Source organism: Eschscholzia californica, unplaced genomic scaffold (assembly GCF_041429995.1).
Source record: "Eschscholzia californica isolate CP2 unplaced genomic scaffold, dmEscCali1.0.p SCAF_6, whole genome shotgun sequence".
Classification (NCBI taxonomy): Eukaryota; Viridiplantae; Streptophyta; class Magnoliopsida; order Ranunculales; family Papaveraceae; genus Eschscholzia; species Eschscholzia californica.
In genome coordinates, this window is record NW_028238483.1 from 32,681,216 (window position 1) to 32,697,122 (window position 15,907).

At 37.1% G+C, this 15,907-nt stretch overlaps 2 protein-coding genes across 3 annotated transcripts; both read left to right on the plus strand.

The window, feature by feature from the left end:
- The first annotated feature begins 3,249 nt into the window (after positions 1–3,249).
- On the plus strand, positions 3,250–6,489 carry LOC147533712 (cylicin). Its single transcript, XM_086650714.1, has 3 exons — positions 3,250–3,708; positions 5,050–5,392; positions 5,485–6,489. The coding sequence occupies exons 1-3, from the start codon at positions 3,625–3,627 to the stop codon at positions 6,201–6,203; spliced, it is 1,146 nt and encodes a 381-aa protein (XP_086506840.1). The 5' UTR covers positions 3,250–3,624; the 3' UTR covers positions 6,204–6,489.
- A 903-nt stretch (positions 6,490–7,392) lies between these two features.
- Positions 7,393–15,503, plus strand: LOC147533713 (vacuolar protein sorting-associated protein 35B-like). Of its 2 annotated transcripts, none has more exons than XM_086650715.1 (22): positions 7,393–8,188; positions 8,288–8,384; positions 8,504–8,627; positions 9,394–9,579; positions 9,684–9,771; positions 10,260–10,316; positions 10,482–10,571; positions 10,675–10,797; positions 10,967–11,041; positions 11,107–11,166; positions 11,477–11,593; positions 11,750–11,989; positions 12,069–12,134; positions 12,321–12,410; positions 13,062–13,151; positions 13,529–13,618; positions 13,825–13,893; positions 13,990–14,070; positions 14,193–14,300; positions 14,387–14,490; positions 14,759–14,872; positions 14,963–15,503. In XM_086650715.1, the coding sequence occupies exons 1-22, from the start codon at positions 8,096–8,098 to the stop codon at positions 15,171–15,173; spliced, it is 2,373 nt and encodes a 790-aa protein (XP_086506841.1). In that variant the 5' UTR covers positions 7,393–8,095; the 3' UTR covers positions 15,174–15,503. The 2 variants fall into 2 exon arrangements, with proteins under 2 accessions (XP_086506841.1, XP_086506842.1); XM_086650716.1 differs by having other exon boundaries at positions 7,581–8,188; positions 10,216–10,316.
- The last annotated feature ends 404 nt before the right edge of the window (positions 15,504–15,907 follow it).

Below are 15,907 nucleotides of genomic sequence, written 5' to 3' on the forward strand. Positions count from 1 at the left end.
TCATTATTTAGTTTCATATATCATTAGGTTCATATTAGGATTAGTTATTTAGCAATTTAGCAAGCATTAGAATAAGAAGTCTTTTTGGACAAATACATTGTTGCAGCCAAAACCTAAAGAGTCTTTTTTTTCTTTTTTTCTTTTTTTTTTCTTTTTTTTTTTTTTTTTGTTGAAAGGTAATATATTAAGATAAGGAGTCTATTACAACAAACAAAGTAGAAAAACAAAATTACAATAAGTAAAGTAGAAATATAAAATAGCAGAACTGAGGAATTGCATAAGATAACGTCGATTTTTCGAGCATTCTTCATTTTGTAGCTTGCAAATCTGGCGGCTCCTCTTGGAAATGATATGCAATTTGATCTTAAGAGTCCTTCTGGTTGGTTGAGAGATGAAACTTTTATCTAACTTCCTGTAACATTGAAGATGGGTTAAACATACATCCACAGTTTCAAGGAGAAACGAGGATGTCTGCAAGATGGAACCATTAGATGATTCCGAGTTATCCCGCCAGTATTCTCCATATAAAGAGACCATGTCCACTCGAGTTCTACATTGTAAAAACAGGTTAGATACCTGGAAAATGGGATCGCCGACATAGCCCGGGTATAAATACCAAGTTAATCCGACAAACGATCGCAAATGAATTGCGACAAGGGGTGGAAGTGAAAATGTTACGGAACTTTGATAAAGAGTTATGTCTATTAGATAACCAAATACAAAGGTGATCATCAAAAAGTGAGCTGGAAGATAAGAAACATAAATAACACGGCAGAGGTGGAGATTGATGTTCGAAATATTGTGTCGTCCAGGGTTGAAGGGAAAGTTGAGATGAATGCTTTTTATTTCTGGTTTGGTTGAGAGACAGAAGTGCCCAGCAATTGTACGAATAATGTTCCTAAACTGCATAGGCTTAAAGATGGGTGAAACTAGGATGGATAGCCGTTCAACATGATCGTCAGTATGTCGATTACAAGATAACACTATGTAACTAGCAAAAGTACTATGATTGAGGTAGGCGTAAAGGTTCAACATGACTCAAAGACAGATGGAATCGAAATCAAATAGTAGATTTTTCTCGAAAGTGATGAATACCATAAAGTTTGAGTTGTGCTTTGTTAGGATTAGAAAGAAGGTTGAATCTAGGGTTTGGTCTAGGGTGAGAAGAACATGGATGGAACAATTCATTATATCCATAATATGATTAGCTATAATCTCGGCAATTGTAGAAACAAGGCTAAGCGTCAAGAGATATGTAAAATAAACATGTAAAGGGTGAAAGGGGTCTCCCCTTAGAGATTGATTAATGTTCTGTTAATAAGTAGTAATAGAAAAACTAAAGAGATTCAACAATTTGAAGCACAAAAGAAACTATGAAACCAGGATAATATCAGGCTTCTAAAATGCCCAAAAACTATAAATCCTAAGGTACCACCAAAGATTAGTAATAAAAGCCCAAATCTGGAAACCCTATGAGACTATAGCAAAGCTTCAGTTATCTAAACCAAAAGCGAGCAAGAGCAAATCAAAACCAGACTAAGGGATTTCTACATCCATCGAACTAAACATGCAAGAGATTAAAACTTCAAATCAGAAAATAGGGTAAAAGGAAGTTTCTTCCCTGGATTGGAAGGGTTAGCTATTTGCTCAGGGGTTCTTCTCGAGTCTGCTTCTCTACTCTCTACTGAAGAAGATGTAAATCTTTACCTTTATTTCAATGTTACTTATTCTTAGAGAGAAACGTAATGTTTATCTCTATTTTTTTAGCATTAATAAATTTATTTCAATTTTATCATTCTAGTTAAAGTAGTATTTTTAAGTGGTCGTAAAATCTTGTTGAAGCTTCGACCAATGACTTTGGATCAAGACCGTCGCGTTGGTTCGTTTACTAAATTCCTTATGCGTTGGTTTTATGTAGAGACATGTAGGACTCATGCTTAATAGTTATTCCAAGAATTCCCATTTCTGGACCATTCGTAAGATTTTCATCTTAGAAGTGACATTAAACTTCCCTTATTCGATCTCTACCCTGAGCCTGATTTGGAAATCATAACTTAAAGAAATTAATTGTATTCACGCTGAAGATTTTTGTTATACACGTGCAAGGTATATAGACATAGACATCACCGTCTCTATTGATTAATGCAAAAGAGACTAGAGAAGAGATGGCGATTTATAACTAGGAAACATACCCGAAGATCTAATTTTATTTTATTTTTAGTTAAAAATATAAGTTCTTCTTTTTGTTAAAAATCTAAATTGTATTTTCTTTTCTTAAAAATATTTTGTTTGGTTAAAAACGAATATTTTTTGCAAAAGTATTGCAAGGCACTGCAAAGGTGTTGCAAGGCGATCCAAAGTTGTAAAGTTGTCGTGAAGTGTTCGCAAAGCGATCCCTGTCGTGAAGTGTTGCAAATTAAATTTTTTAGGAAATTTATCCAAAATCTCCCGTATATAAATGTTAGGAGTTTGATTGGTGAGTCAAAACGTATACACTCGACTCAGTTACATTAAATTGATCAATTCAAGAGAAAATCAAAGTGAAGACATGTGTGCAAATTTAGAAAATTTCTAATTTAAACGCACCTCCTTCATCAAAAGAGCACCTCCTTCATCAATATTTGACCTAACGGCAAAGTTAACGCCGTTAGGTCAAACTTAACCCAAGACCGGTCATGTTGACCACGCCACATCATCATCTTCTCCGGCAGGGTCGCCGGCCGGCCAAACTTCCGGCCGGCGACCTTCAAATTTTTTTTTTTTTTTATTCTCTCTCTCTCTCTCTACAAAAAAATTTTTTTTTTTTAAACTCTCTCTCTCTCTACAGATCTAGAGAGAGAGAGAGTTTAAAAAAAAAAAATTTTTTTGTAGAGAGAGAGAGAGAAGAGAGAGAATAAAAAAAAAAAAAAATTTGAAGGTCACCGGCCGGAAGTTTGGCCGGCCGGCGACCTCACCGGAGAAGATGATGATGTGGCGTGGTCCAATGTGGGTGAAATACACCTTTAAAGGGGGGTTTTTTCACCCATTCAAAGAGGGGGCCTTTAACCAAGCTAAGTCAAAGTCTTTTTACTAAGTCAACGAAACTATGGGGAGGCCTTTTAACAAAAACGGGGAGGCCTTTTAAAATCTCCCTTTTTTTTTTTTTTCTGAATCAACCATTTTTGTTATATACACTCGCACCAAAAATATTTTTTTTTTTTTTAGGAAGGAGATGCGAGTGCTATAAACTGAGATACGACCATAACCTATGGGCGTGATCTGGATGTGATCTAGCACACGGAAACCCGCAGAAAATCGTAATAACCGCTCCTCTTTAAGGGCATTTCAGGCATTAACGAAGTAAAAGGAATCCGAGTCCGCGTCAAAAAGGAGCCACTTTTCTTCCTATATATACATACCCTCTCGGCGACTTCAACTTGTTAGATTGGATCGACCTAGAGAACAACTTCTCTGCGGAAAAGAAACCCTAACCCTAATCTTGAGTTTTTCCTTCCCGCGCCACCTCTACGATTTCGATCGTTTTCCCGTACTGTTCTTATTCGATCCAATCTTACTACCAAGATTAAACCCTAGTTCTTGCTAGTTGTTCTGTTCAGTAAGACTTCCGATTTCTCGTATCGAACGATGTCTCGTTGTTTTCCTTACCCACCACCTGGTTATGAGTTGAAGAAAGGCGTACATGACTTGGCTTTGATCGAATCGATTAAGGTTCGTTGAGCAAATATGCACGTTTTGTTGATTATTGCATTAATGCTCGACTTCTTTTTCGGTTCGAAATCATGATTTTAGATCGATTGTTTGGGATCTTTGTAAATATGAATCTTCTATTTGGATTGTGGACTGGTTTTTCTATATGTATACATATCTAAATCCTTAATAAAAACATAGTCAGGCTAAGTTTTAATCATATTTGAGAGAGGGTTTAGGTTTATGTGTTCATTATTTAGGTTTTTGAGATCTGGGTAATGGGTATTCTCAGTATCTAATTTACTTGGTCAATCTGTGATAAGTTTTTTTAATTGGATATCATAAGCTTACCATTATTGCTTCTTACAGAATCCACATCGTTCTGTAAGGGAGACTTATGGGTTATCATTAAAGGCAAGCTTACCGATGTTTCTTAGCGCAGAACCTTTATTATTCTGTGTGGGAAATAATTGGACAATCTCAATTTAGTGCACTAACTATCTAAAAATAAATAAAAACAAGCGATCTTTCTGGGAAAAAGCTTTAAATTAAATTAGAAATATCTATTTACGTTTTCTGTCGAACACCCACTAAAGAGTTTGTTAAATTGGCCAATTTTGTATCTTTTGAATCACACGTCATGCTAGGAGTGTATTCGGTGTACTTGTGTTCATAGTAATGCGTCTCGTGTTTGCTGAACTGTGATTTGAGTATAGGCCATTGAAACAATTTTTCTAGGACAGATTCTTGAGCCTTAATGTTGTTGTTTTTGGGGATAACTTCCATAGTTTTATTGAAGTTATCCAATATTCCAGGTCATTTGGTGGTGACCTTGAATTGCTTTAGGTTATTTTAACATGATAGACATGCATGTTGAATGATTTTTGTTTGTTGCTTCACCTTTTCCTAGTGCTGCAAACCACATGATTCTTATCTTGGTGTTAGAACCTTGTATTCAATGACTGCTTAGTTTGTCTTCTAGAAAGATGCATATTCATGTGAGCATTGTCGTTAGGGTCTGAATTCTCATTGTTTTTTTTTCACAGAATTGCTGTGTAGATTGTTTTTGTTTACTTCATTGTTTCTTGTTACCAAACTAGTGTAAATTAGGTGACGCGCCCATCTGTTTAGTGAAACTTCATGATTGTAAGAGAAGGTTGAGTTAACGTCTGTATGTGTTGTTGTACAATTTGCCTGACCTTTTGGATTTGGGAATGCATGAAAATCCTGTACAAGATATGGTCTTGTTTAATAGTCGATTGCGCTTGCAAATATGTATGTGTGCTGCAATTTAAAGTTGAACTACGTTCTTCGACTATACATTCTTGGCTTGATGGCTGTTCTGGTATTTAATAACTCCAGAAAGAGACAGAGATCGCCAAGAAGGAAAAGAAGGAAAAGAAAGAAAAGAAGAAAGAAAGGAAGAGGGAGGAAAAACTTAAGAAGGAAAAGTCAGGGGAAGATGGGGATGTGAAAAAGAAAGAAAGAAGTCGTGACAAGAAGCGAAAGTTAGAATCAGATAAGAAGGCGGGAGACAGTCTAAAGAAAACAGAGGAGGAAACTGAACAATTGGAAAAGAGCTGCCTCAGCGAAGATCATGGGCAAAATGTCGTCATCCAAAACCTATGTGATTCGTCTGACAGCACTCAGAACAGCAACAAGAGGAAGAAGCTTAGCTCGCCTTCTGATACATGTCGTAAACCTGGTTAGTTTGTTTATCCTCTTGCAGTTTGTATTGCTTAGGTTGTTAATAGTAGACTCAAAACTGACATATTGTTAACTTTTGTAATCATATAGGTACCTCCATTGTAATCCGGTTGCCTCTGCAACGAAACCGACAGCCAGAATTACCTAATAGCAAAGAACAAATATGTTCTATTTCAAGAGTTGAGAACGGTTTACCTCTACAAAGACACCGGGATTCTGAGTTACCAACTAGCAACGAAAAAACTTGCTCTATCTCAAGAACTGATAATGTTCTGCATCTACAAAGACAAAAAGAACCTGAATTACCAACCAGCAAAGAACAAGTCTGCGCTATTTCAAGAACTGTGAATATTGTACCTTTACGAAGACACAAGGATACTGAATTACCGATCAGCAGAGAGCTAGTCTGCCCTATTTCAAGAACTGAAATTGTTTCAAAAGCAAAAGATGAGATCTCGTCCAGGGCTTGCCAGCAACAACCTTGTTCTACTTCGGGAAGAACTGAGATTCCAGCTCAAGATACAGATATTACTATTCCTAAAGTCTCTCGCTCCAAAAGGCGCTCTCAAGGTCTAGATATGCAGTATAGAGATCTGATCGACAACTGGGTCCCACTGTCAATGGAGATTGACAGAACGGACTCAGATGATCAGGGTTGGCTATTTGAGGGGAAACAAGAACAAAGTCACAAAGAAAAAAGATCAAGTCCTAGTGACAGCAACGTACTGCGTGGAGGAGCAGAATGGCCACGTGCTTGTTACTTACCTGCGGCTGATATATACGCTCTACCATACACAGTGCCCTTCTGAAGTTCATGTTGTCGATCCCGATGAGTAGGAGTTTATTGAAATAGCAGCAGAATCCTCACAGCTACTTCCTTAACAGCTGAAACTGGATGCAGGTTTTTGAGAGCTGCTACAAGGGAAGAGTTGAGAAGACAAGATGAAGTTGAGGGGTTTATAGTTTTTCTATGCTAGATGTATACATGCTGATTTAGCAGTTGTGATGTATTCAAACAGTGACCAAAATTATTGTAGAATGGAAATGTTATTCTTTAATGGGATATCAATATAGTTATAGATTTAATTCTTGGCACATGTGGTCTTGTCATTGTATAATTTCAGTTTCCGAGCACTTACCTGCATTCTTGGTGGGAACAAATGTCGTCAAGTACAAAGCTTGTACAAAATACCCTGAACATGTCCAAGTTGGTGTTAACACTGCATCAAATTGTGTTTATCTTGTACAGTTATTATGAAGAGATCATAGTAAACTATTTAACTTTCTATGATGGTCCATTATTTATAGTTCTGTTTTTGTGGTGCAAAAAATTTCGCATATCTCCATGAACTTGACCCTGGATAAGTTGTATCTGATATCTCCATGAAAATGGGTAATTTTGTCGAGCATAAGAGACGGAGGTGGTACTCTATTGTGTTAAATCTGCGGAACATAAGAGATGGAGGCGGTACTATATTGTGTTAAATCTGCAGAACATAAGAGATGGAGGCGGTACTCTTAGTTTGTTGTTTGATATTAGTTGTGTAATAATCTGTATGGACTATGGAGTTGGAATAATAGTAGAACACTCAAAAGAAGTACTCTTAGTTTGTTGTTTGATATTAGTTGTGTAATAATCTGTATGGACTATGGAGTTGGAATAATAGTAGAACACTCAAAAGAAGTACTCTTAGTTTGTTGTTTGATATTAGTTGTGTAATAATCTGTATGGACTATGGAGTTGGAATAATAGTAGAACACTCAAAAGAAGTACTCTTAGTTTGTTGTTTGATATTAGTTGTGTAATAATCTGTATGGACTATGGAGTTGGAATAATAGTAGAACACTCAAAAGAAAGGCCGCAACTACGGGCCATCCAAAATATTATTCGGACAAAAAAGAATTTGGTAAGTTAGTTTTGATTTAGGGGGCAACCATGTGTTGAGTCTAAAATTTGGTTTGTTTGCTTTTTAATCCTTAATCCCCATTTTTAACCTTACCTTCAACCACCACCACTTTCGAGTGCCACAGCTACCATTTCTCTCCCCTTTTTCCTATCTTTCATCCTCTCTCACTCACTACTCTGTATCTCTCTATGTTTCGACGAAGTATTGCCTTCGCCAAAACAGACGATTGGATTTGGGGGGGCTGATCGCAACTTGGTTTGGAGGTGTGTGATCTGATTTGGGGCCTTTCTAAATTTGTTTGTTTCGGCGTAGACTTCCATTCGTAGGAATAAAGGGAGGGAGAGAGAAATGGAGGTGGTCGAGAGTGGTGGTTGGAGGAAGAAAATGAAGAATTAAAAATCAAACAAGTCAATTTTCGGATTCACTAAGTTGTTCAAAGTCGAATCTAATTGATCAAAATTTTTGTTACACTCGGACAATATTTTGGAGACCCAAAGCAGCCCTAGTCCAAGATTGTTGTCCAAAATATTTTGTAGTCCCAAAGAGTGAATTACACATACTTGATATTTTGATTAGATGAACGGTGGATATCATCTCAAAGTCATTACAAGTTTGCTACTCCGTAAAGTATCAAAACTCACACGAACTTCAAGAACCATGAACGGAAGACTGACGAGCAGTTGAGAGAGAAACTCAGATTGAGGTCAAAGAAGGAAGATCCCCAATAACCACCTCCATTTTTACAACTTAGAGAGAGAAAGAAACGAATTTACTTATATTTATAGAGAGAGAAAATGATTACAGACGGCATTGAAGATGAAGAGAAATGGCTGGCGGAAGGAATTGCAGGACTTCAACAAAACGCCTTTTACATGCATCGCGCACTTGTAATTTATCTCTCTCTCTCTTTATCGTCAAACCTAATTGTACAGAATCCATTATTATCCTGTTAATTTCTAATTAGATTTGTTTAATTTTCTTCTCAGGATTCTAACAATTTGAAGGACGCTCTCAAATATTCAGCTCAGATGCTATCCGAGCTTCGTACATCAAGACTTTCTCCTCATAAATACTATGAACTCTGTAATTCCTTTATCTCTATCCATCATGGATCAGAGATCTGATAAGTTTTACCTATTTGATTTTGAGTTGATGTTGAAATATGAAATCTAAGGAGTTTGTTGTTGTTTTGAACTTGGCAGATATGCGAGCATTTGATGAATTGAGGAAGTTGGAGATGTTCTTCAAGGAGGAAACGAGGCGTGGTTGTTCTGTCATCGATCTGTATGAGCTTGTACAACATGCCGGAAACATTTTACCTAGATTGTAAGTTAGAATTTTTCAAAAAGTTCTCTCCTTTTCTCGTATTCAAGTTACTAGTTGCTTTCCATTTTAGGGCCTTATTCAAGTAGCTAATGATTTTAGAAAATGTCCAGATTTTGTACTAAGTTTGTAAGGTTTTGGAGTTTGAGGAACAATAGAGAGGATAAGTAATGGTTAATGTGACTCTAGTTCCTTGAGTATTGCATAGTAGTTCCTTATTGTCACTTCAATGCTCTCAGTCGTGAATGAACCATATTACGTACATTTTGGATTTTTTACAACTTTCGACCACATCGTTCCAGGAGGAGCTTCTACGGTTGATGTAGCTTTACATAGTTGTGCTAGAAGGTGACTGATTCAATGTCCTTTCATTAAATGTCTGAGGAGAAATCTCTTATGTTTCCTTATCTTGGAATCTCTTAATCGAGAAGCTGTAGGATCAACCATTCAACTTCTGAAACCACTACTTTTTTTTCCTTATCTCGTGAAGTAGAGTAACATTGAACTAAACCGGATTTTATGAAAATAAAAACTTATATATACAGATAGTTAGGTGTTTGAATGAAATGTCTTTCTACTTCATGTGTGTGTAAGTGTAACATCTGTTGTGCATCTACAGCTATGCAAATAAACTTTCAGGTTAACTATATGTGTGATTTTCTTTGCCCTAATCTGTTTTAATTGAAGCCTAAGCTTTCCTTTTTGGTATATTAGCTTTCTTCAACTTTTAGTTTAGTTTCTTGACATGTGTCTAATTTCTTACTGCTAGGTATCTCCTCTGCACAGTAGGATCAGTGTATATAAAATCCAAGGAGGCTCCTGCTAAGGATGTTCTTAAGGACCTTGTGGAAATGTGTCGAGGCATTCAACATCCTGTACGCGGGCTTTTTCTAAGAAGTTATTTATCTCAAGTCAGTAGGGATAAGTTACCCGATATTGGTTCCGAATATGAGGGGTATGAAAGTCTGTTCTATGTACTTGTTTTGTTCTTTACTTGAACATGTGAGCCAGTATCTATATGCTTCCTAGTTCTTACAAACTGCAATTTTGTTCCTGCAGTGATGCTGACACTGTAACGGACGCGGTCGAATTTGTACTCCAAAATTTTACCGAGATGAATAAACTCTGGGTCCGGATGCAGCATCAGGTTGGTTTGGGGTATTTTGAGCTACGAGTTTAGATGACCTTAGGTTTGGCATGCATGGTACCTTAATTTATGTTATTAAATCACCGTTCTTCATGATAAGGCATGAGTCCATGTCCATCCATGTTTACAAGTGTATTGTTTGGGCTAATAAGGCATTACAAATGGCCAATTCACCCGTCGGCACTGTTACACCGAGACTGTATTCTTTTCAAATCCTTTTCTTCCTTCTCTCATGATCTAGAACCACATATTCCTGGTATGGCTATTCTGATCTAACAATGTACCTGTCGGCCTTCTTGTATCGTTAACCTGGGATAGCTAGCAGCTGATTCTGAGGTTTACAACATAGGCCTGAGACATGCATGTTCTGTAGGTAAACCAAATCATGAGGGCATGATATTTGGTCATGCAGGTGTTATAGTGCTTGTGAATTCATACTTTTAGGTGATCCTGAGTTGAGGCTTGCAATCGCGCTTTCTGGTCTGCAGGGACCCGTAAGGGACAAAGAGAAGCGGGAAAAAGAAAGGAGCGAGCTTCGTGATCTTGTAATATCACTAACCTGAAACTGGTTTAAATCACTGTAACAAGATTATATGTTTTTAGTATTTTGAATCTATGTAACGATGGTTTCAACCATTCCCAATTGTTTGAACATGGCTTAGATATAATTTGATAAAGATTTGTATGTGGCCTCTCGCTTTTGTTTTCAGGTTGGAAAAAATTTACATGTTCTTAGTCAGATAGAGGGTGTTGATCTTGATATGTACAAAGAGAATGTACTCCCCAGAATTCTTGAACAGGTCAAATTTGTCTTCCTCTTTTCTCTTCTCTGATTGCTGGTGTAGACTGTAGAGGTTATACCGAAACTTCAGTTTCCCACTTGTTCCCTAACTGGTTCCGCAGGTTGTCAATTGTAAGGATGAGCTTGCCCAATATTACTTGATGGATTGCTTAATACAAGTTTTTCCAGATGAGTACCACTTGGAGACCCTAGAGACATTATTGGGTGCTTGCCCTCAGCTTCAGGTGGGCAACTGATTTCTGTAGCCCAGTACTATCTCGAAATAGAAAAAAGAATAGTCATGAGAAATTGAAGTTTGTTATTACGAGTAACGTTCCTAGAGATTTTCTGTTTCTATCTATCAGCTTACTGAATCATGGTTTTTTTGCCCCACTTTTCCAATAATAATGATAGGCAACAGTTGATGTTAAAACAGTGTTATCCCAATTAATGGATAGGCTATCAAACTATGCTGCTTCAAGTGCAGAGGTGAGACGCCACATACTTCCTTGTCCTGGATTGGGTGTTGTGATTCTTAATGCCTTTTTCTGCAGGTGCTTCCCGAGTTCTTGCAAGTGGAGGCTTTTGCCAAACTGAGTGATGCTATTGGGAAGGTAAAGCCTATCGATTGGCTTGTGATCTTTTTCCATGAACTTATAATTTGAAAATTTGCAGTTCTACTTAACTGTTGGATTTGTTATCGTATACAATGGTTGATGATTTCGTAAAACCTAATATTATGCTTGTCCTTATGCCTCTGGGTGGTTGTGTATTTTAATTTTATCCTTTGACATTATAGTCTACTAACACTGAACCAAAGCTCTAACTGCACATGTTGGTCCTTTTTATCCCAGTTTTACATGATTGAAGGCACATATTTCTTCTTAAGTCGCTCGGAACTTATTTATTGTATTTTTGTTACAGGTTATTGAAGCGCAGGTTGACATGCCTGTTGTTGGGGCCATTATGTTATATGTGTCTCTTCTAACTTTTACTCTCCGTGTCCATCCTGATCGACTCGATTACGTAGATCAAGTGTTGGTACGAACTTAACTTTTATATGTCTAGCTGGATATTGAAATTTTGATACTTAAGCGACTGTATTAGTAGCTGTAGCATGTGTCATCTATATCTATTTTAGCAGAATTGGCACTTGAAAATGCAATTAATGCATTCTATGTTTTTCACTTTTCTTAGGGTTCTTGTGTTAAGAAGCTATCTGGCAAAGCTAAACTGGAAGACAACAAAGCAACAAAACAAATTGTTGCACTTTTGAGTGCTCCCCTGGAGAAGTACAATGACATTGTGATAGCACTGAAGCTTTCTAACTATCCCCGAGTCATGGACCACCTAGATAACGGAACCAACAAAGTTATGGCAGTGGTTATTATCCAAAGCATCATGAAGAACAACACCTGCATTTCAACTGCTGATAAAGTAAGTCTGCTATTTTGCTGTTTATTTTTTATTCTTATTTTGTTCAAAGTGGTCTAAACATGGTATCCTGCTTTTGTAGGTTGAAGCGTTGTTCGAATTGATAAAGGGGCTTATAAAGGACTTGAGTGGGACCCCTGTCGAGGAGGTGCATATTTTAGAGACCTAGTCTTACGTGTATTCTTTATTAGATGGTTAAACATTCAGTTGTCTGCTTGAAAAGTCTACCTAGCTCGTGCAGTGGCTTCTCTTTCTCCCTTCGCCAAAAAATCAGCCTTTTGTATTAGCAGCTTACACTTATATTGTGAGCTTATGTTTTGTTTTTCTGTTTTAGCTTGATGAGGAGGATTTCAAGGAGGAACAAAATTCTGTTGCTCGTCTCATTCACATGCTCCATAACGATGATCCTGAGGAGATGTTGAAGGTATGTATGTGTTGGAAGCTTTTGACTTCATGATTCTGTGCAAATTGCTGTATCAAACATTTGGCGATATAAATATGCTGATATTTGATAGTATTATGCAATTATGTTACAATACTCTTCGGTGTTGCCATGATTGAGATGTGAATGTTTTCTTTATGTGGAACTTTTGTGACTGTAAGCAAATACTATGTTTAACAGGCAATTTCGTTTTACTACATAAGTACATATATCAGAGGAATGCATCTAACCTACCTAATCTTTTAATAGCATCTATTGTGATTGGGAAGTATCGTAAATCCTATTATTATTGTAGTTATCTTTGTAGAACTACTACAGAAGTTGAAGAGAGCAAAGGTTGTAGGCTTTTTGTACTAGGATTACGTATGGATGTATACATTTCAGTTCTCTTTGTTTTATGCAAGCTTGTGACCTAGGATTGGTCTAGAAATGGTCATTGAGTTATTTGTACTGTCTAAACTTTGGAAGAAACATCGTCATCTTAGATATTGTCAGTTATAACTCTTGGTGCTAACTTCATGTAATAATCAGTACTTAGTAGTGTGCCCTTTCTTGTACTGTTGCTTGTTCTATTTATTGTGCGCGGTGATGCATTTGTATGACGTAATAGTTTTGTGGGGTTGTGAATCGCAGATCATATGTACTGTGAAGAAGCATATACTGACTGGAGGGCCAACACGTCTTCCTTTTACTGTTCCCCCATTGATATTTTCGGCACTCAAGGTTTGGTTCTGCTTTTTCTTCATATTCAACATTGTGCCATATTATACTAGCAAAATATAATGTGCATAACTGGAGTTACTTCGAAGACGTAATTAACAAGATATTCCAAGTAAATAACAACTGAGATTCTTGAAATAACTATATACTCAATACAACTGTTTGTAAATTGGCCAATAAAATTCCTTTCGTAGGATAATTTTCTTTTCTTTTTTGAATAATTTGATTTAATATTGAACGGGAAAGAATTTACAACACCCAAAAAGCAAGAAACACTTTAGAGGAGAAACGCTAAGAATCGAAAGATTAAATGTTCCAATGGTCCTCTTTGGCTTCACCTTCTCTCCTTTGATACAATTTAGTTTTCTTGTAATGTGCAGTTAGTCCGGAGATTGCAAGGCCAAGATGGAGATGTAGTTGGAGAAGAGGAGCCTGCAACGCCAAAGAAAATTTTTCAACTGTTACACCAGGTAACTAACACAGAAAAGCCTGTAATTTTCCATGAGTATTAACCAACATTTTATTTTTTTGGATTGTGGAACTAAGCGCCAGAAAGATGTTATACACTTAGTTTAAACTGCCTTTGTGACTGAATTGCACTCACAGTTGGTGGAATCTACTCTTTCATTGTCAATACATTTGATAATATCATAATACAGTTCACTTTGCATTTCAGACAATTGAAGCTCTTCTAGCAGTACCTGCACCTGAATTGGCATTAAGATTGTACTTGCAGTGCGCTGAAGTATGTCCTAGTTCTGAACCATCACTCAGTTGCTCTGGATGGGCCATCTAATTAACTACACTAATTGGTATTTTCCTTGTATTTTTCACTTTTTAGGCTGCCAACGACTGTGATCTTGAACCTGTTGCCTATGAATTCTTCACTCAGGCATTTATATTATATGAAGAAGAAGTTGCGGTAATCATCTGGGAACCATCACCTAAAGTGCTCTGTGTTTTGAAATTTTGGTCTTGCTATATTGTCCTTGCGGAGTTTCTTTAGTAGAGTTGTATTCTAATGCATGTATGTCATTTCACTAGGATTCAAAAGCACAGGTGACTGCAATACATCTCATAATAGGGACTCTTCAGAGGATGAATGTATTCGGTGTCGAGAACAGGGATACGCTGACACATAAAACCACGGGGGTAAAAACATTAAAGTTCTAAAAAATAGTATGCTCCTTCACTTTTTAAACCGAAATCATGATGTTGAATTTTTTTTTCTGTTGCAGTATTCTGCCAAGCTTTTAAAGAAGCCTGACCAGTGTAAAGCTGTTTACGCATGTTCCCATCTCTTTTGGGTTGACGATCAGGATGGTCTAAAGGACGGAGAAAGGTGCAATATCGTTCACTTATCAACATCTTCTGCACAAAAAGAATTTCACTTTGTGCATTTAATTCCTTCATGCGTCTCTTTTTTCTTTGATTAGTCTTCTCATATACAGATAAACTATTAGTCATCACTATCTTAGTTGTAAGTTAACCATTACACCTGGCTGCAATTGTCACCCCATATTTCATCTAAATCTTGTTGTTGTACGAAGGAAATACTCTGAGGATACAACTTTCATTCGTTCCATTAATGTGTTCTTCTCTTATTTTAGGGTTCTCCTTTGTCTGAAACGATCTTTGAGAATCGCAAATGCGGCTCAACAGATGGCCAATGTTACTCGGGGTGCTAGTGGACCCGTTACACTTTTCGTTGAAATACTAAACAAGTAAATATCTGATACCTTTCTGTGTTTTTTTCTTCTTCTTTATTAATCATTGTTGTGTTTCCTCTCATTTACCTTTTATCTTTTGTTCAGGTATTTGTATTTCTTTGAGAAGGGAAACCCTCAGATTACAAGCACCGCAATCCAGGGTTTGATCGAGTTGATCAATACAGAGCTGCAGAGTGATTCTACGACATCAGACCCATCAGCCGATGCTTTCCTTGCAAGCACACTACGTTACATTCAGTTCCAGAAACAAAAAGGTGGTACAATGGGTGAAAAGTACGAGGCCGTCAAAGTCTGATATACAAAATCCTGTATCTGCTGTACAAAGACTGAAAGACACGATCGGAAAACAGCAGCAGCAAGTTCACGTATGTTTCGTTAGTGGAGTAAGTTATTAGAAGAAGATTTTCTGTGTGGTCTGGTTGGTCTCATTCATCTCTCGCAGTAATCAGAAGCATCCTTGTTTTACTGCTGGGAGCTTCTATCATGTATCTGATTAACTTCATTAATCACTGTTTCTCCAAGTGATATTGTTGGCATTTCTTGGTTACCATATTGCCTGATTTTAGGAAGCTAATGGTGTAAATCGGAAACCTAATCAAATTATTAATTCTTTTCCCGAGTGAAATTGTCTCTAATACGAATCTAGTTTATATATGGTTTTTTTTAACCAGTAATGTTGGTAATTTGCATTGCCTTGGTTCTATTATTTCTCATCCAGAAGACGGATGGCACTGCTTTCATTTGCTTTTTCTTGATCCGCAACGGCTCGTACACCAGATCGGAAAAGGGCTTCAAGGCTTTGACTCTATAAGCGTTTGAATCTCTATATTAAGTCTGTGATAGAGAGGTAGGAACTCACTAAAGCTAAGCAAGCACCTTCAACTGAACTTGGAAGGATGATGCTGGGTAAGATGGACATCAACTCAACAGAGAGGCTGCCCTATCTTGGGCTTCCATAAAACATAAAAGATCACAGAAGAGATGAATTTGCTAGTCCTAACAGAGAGGAAGGCTTTGCTAGGGTCAACT